Consider the following 3,061-nt stretch of genomic DNA (forward strand, 5'->3'; position numbering starts at 1 on the left):
AAGAAATAGATGTGTGTTGGTGTTCCTCCATTTCTAATGGTGTGATGGAGCCTGACACATATTCAGCTAAACTGCTATTACTTTTAATCATATTGTATATTTGTATATGTGGTGGCAGAGATGTTCTGTAGACAGAGAATATAGATGTACGGAGTGTATAAATGAATGGTTTATTATGTTAAAAACACACAGTCATACAGCAAAAATTGGAATCTGTCAGATGATTTTTTCTTACAATAAAAAGCTGTAAAAAGTTATGGCAATTTAAGGCATTACAGGATTATATCAATATAATATATAGACAATGTTAAAGTTACAGTTTATTTGTTGCATTGTAAGTTCCCTACTAATTTCAGTTACTAAAATCAGTTTTATTAGGCTACAAAAAGTAAAATGGTTATTCTTGGTGTCTTTGTGACAGTGGTGACATCTTTCACTGCAAATGCCTGACATCAGAGTACACTGCATCCTCTCTGCTGGTCTTCTCTCTTGCTCTTCTAGAGGAGGACTTCTTCTTGGGGGTGAAACTGACAGCTGCATAGTTCAACACGTCACTGTCTTGATTCTGAGGGGGGTGGAGCCATGAGGAAAACCATTATGATGACAGCATGATCTACTATATAATGTTTCTATTCTCCTGTGGAAGAAAACACTCTAGAAAAGACATGACTGTACAGACTGTACACCCACTACAACGACCTGACAGTCAGTGGAACAGAGACAGAAGTTCCATGGAAGAATTAACAGCGAGCACAAAGATCAGAAGGCTACATTTAGTACAGTGACCTATAACTTCCAAGAAAGCTTAATAACATAAAACGCACAAATAAGCTGAATACTAGCTGTAAAGAAAGTTAAATGGCAGTTTCTTGTAAAAACTGAAAATATACTGTATTTATAAATGTTGACAAATTTACCTGATTGCCGTGGGACGTTGGGACATCTGTCCTCCCTTCAAAGAGATTGAAATAGAGGAAGCTATTATAAGCTATTATTTTGTATGACAATCCATCTCTTTTTTTAACAATGCATATATGTTGGGCATCTAACTGATATTTACAGAATGTACATTGCATAGAGATGCATGTAACATTAGATACATCAGCTATAACATTAGATACATTAGATATAAAGTAATACCTCTGCTATCTCTGTTCAGAGTCTTGCACAGCGCCCAGACAAGTAGAAGGGACACTATCCCCAGAACGATGTTAGAGACGACCAACGACAGAACAGTAGGACTCATATCAAATGGAGAATCATGTTCTGGAACTGTGGAAAGGGTATCAGTGAATTCATATTGTACTCACGAGCGCTTAGGTAGATCATCAAACAGTATGTAATCAAAAGCTGATGGTGATATTGTATAGCTTGTTGAGACAAATGTATGGGATCATTTGGAGGTAGGCCGTTTGCATGAATATACAGTATATTTTGGGGATATTTACATATTAATTGGGAATTACCTTGAATGTCCAGCTTGGTCCCGTTCCCAAACAGTATCTCCCCACATGAGGCCACAGCACAGTAGTAAGTCCCAGCATCAGAGAGGCTGAGGTTCCTCTTGGGGAGGTTGTAGACACATCTCTGTGTAGGAGACCCAGCCTCAGGGCTCTTCTCACACTGATCACTCCTGTCTCCATGGGTGGAAATAATTCCTGGACGGGATTCTCCTGAGCCATGTCTGAACCAATAGACACTGTGTTCTCCTGCACAGGTCTCAGTGTGTATTGTACAGTTCAGAGACACAGAGTCTCCTGGCTGGGCTGACTCAGACGCAGGCTGCTGGACAACAGTTTTACTATTCAACTCTTCCCCTTTGAAATGAAATGTAATTGATTTATCGTAAAAAATATTTTTTAAATCTTGTCACATATTATGTTTCAGCATATCATTATTCAGCGTATGACTTCAAGCTTTATTTTCTTCTTACAAGTAATTGCATTACCTTTAAGCATCAAGGTGGTTCCAGGTCCAAACTCTATGAAGTTTAAGTGCAAAACTCCACAGTAGTACATCCCAATGTCCTCTTGCATTGTTGAAGATATATTTAGGTGAAATATCCCTACTTCTATCAATATACCAAAACGCCCATTTCTAAAGTTACCAAAATAATGTGCATGTTTGTAAAAGATCTCTGCCTTTGCCACACACTGTAGTTTCTTGCCAGTGGTCATCTTGTACCACACCATGTGATCAACCTTACTGGTTACATGGCATTCAACTGTCACGTTGTCCCCCAACTTTGCTGCTATGAATGGAGCAGGCTGAGAAATCTCAGATGATTTGGTCACATCTGAAACAAAACCCAGTATTTCCATTAAGAAAAAGACAGTATACCAAACACTTATTATTGAACCCAGATTGAAAGTAGACTATCTTAGGAAATGTGTCACTTACAGGAGTTGCAGAGAAGAAGACAGACCAAGAGCTCAACCATCTTGTCCTCGCTCCTAGCTTTTCTGGATCAGGGGTGATTTGTAGTGTGCAACTTGTAAAAATACATTGAATCACACATCTGTGGTCTGATTGGTTAGATCTAGGTGGGGTCTGATTGGTCTATTAAATGTGTTCAGCTGAACACCTGATTGGCTGTTCAGTTGGTCATATGTGGAACAGAAACAGTCCTTCTATGAAGTTTGAATCAGTGTCACTTTGAGAGCCTAGATACAAGAAAACACAGCCTGAAAATATGATGTTTGGATCAGAGGGTCACCCATGTTGTGAGTAAGGAAACTCAAACCTACTTAGGGACTTCCCTGTCTTTACTTTGACTTTACAGTTCAACTTCAGGGTATATTTTTTTGACAGTTTAATATATCTAAACGTTAACATATAACGTGATGAAAATACACTTGGATGTAACGACAAACTCATAAATTAAGCAGTGATTTTTGATCAGCAACATTTATTCAGTTAAGAGGTCATTTGCATATTTAAGACAATGGAGAAACAATGAAAGCCTACTCATCGAATATTCGAATACATGTTGCTTTTCTAGGTTACAAGTAGAGCTATTTCCTATTTTATTTAGCTATTAGTTACGTCCTAAAATCTATTT

The 3,061-nt window shown here is 38.0% G+C and overlaps 1 protein-coding gene across 1 annotated transcript; it reads right to left on the reverse strand.

Moving 5' to 3' along the window:
* Positions 1-414: 414 nt before the first annotated feature.
* LOC120049666 lies at positions 415-2,456 on the reverse strand. The gene is made up of 6 exons (XM_038996011.1): positions 2,401-2,456; positions 1,949-2,296; positions 1,467-1,817; positions 1,141-1,272; positions 918-952; positions 415-565 (listed from the first exon to the last, which is right to left on the reverse strand). Exons 1-6 carry the CDS (start codon positions 2,438-2,440, stop codon positions 434-436), a joined length of 1,038 nt encoding a protein of 345 aa, XP_038851939.1. The 5' UTR covers positions 2,441-2,456; the 3' UTR covers positions 415-433.
* Positions 2,457-3,061: the final 605 nt, after the last annotated feature.

Source organism: Salvelinus namaycush, chromosome 6 (genome assembly GCF_016432855.1).
Source record: "Salvelinus namaycush isolate Seneca chromosome 6, SaNama_1.0, whole genome shotgun sequence".
Lineage (NCBI taxonomy): Eukaryota > Metazoa > Chordata > Actinopteri > Salmoniformes > Salmonidae > Salvelinus > Salvelinus namaycush.

Coding starts and splice junctions, on each gene's coding strand:
- LOC120049666 (XM_038996011.1), bottom strand. CDS start 2,440: ATGGTTGAGCTCTTGGTCTGTCTTCTTCTCTGCAACTCCT. Junction 1,273..1,466: donor GACCAAGCTGGACATTCAAG/GTAATTCCCAAT, acceptor CCCTTTCCACAG/TTCCAGAACATGATTCTCCA. Junction 566..917: donor CAACGTCCCACGGCAATCAG/GTAAATTTGTCA, acceptor CACCCCCCTCAG/AATCAAGACAGTGACGTGTT.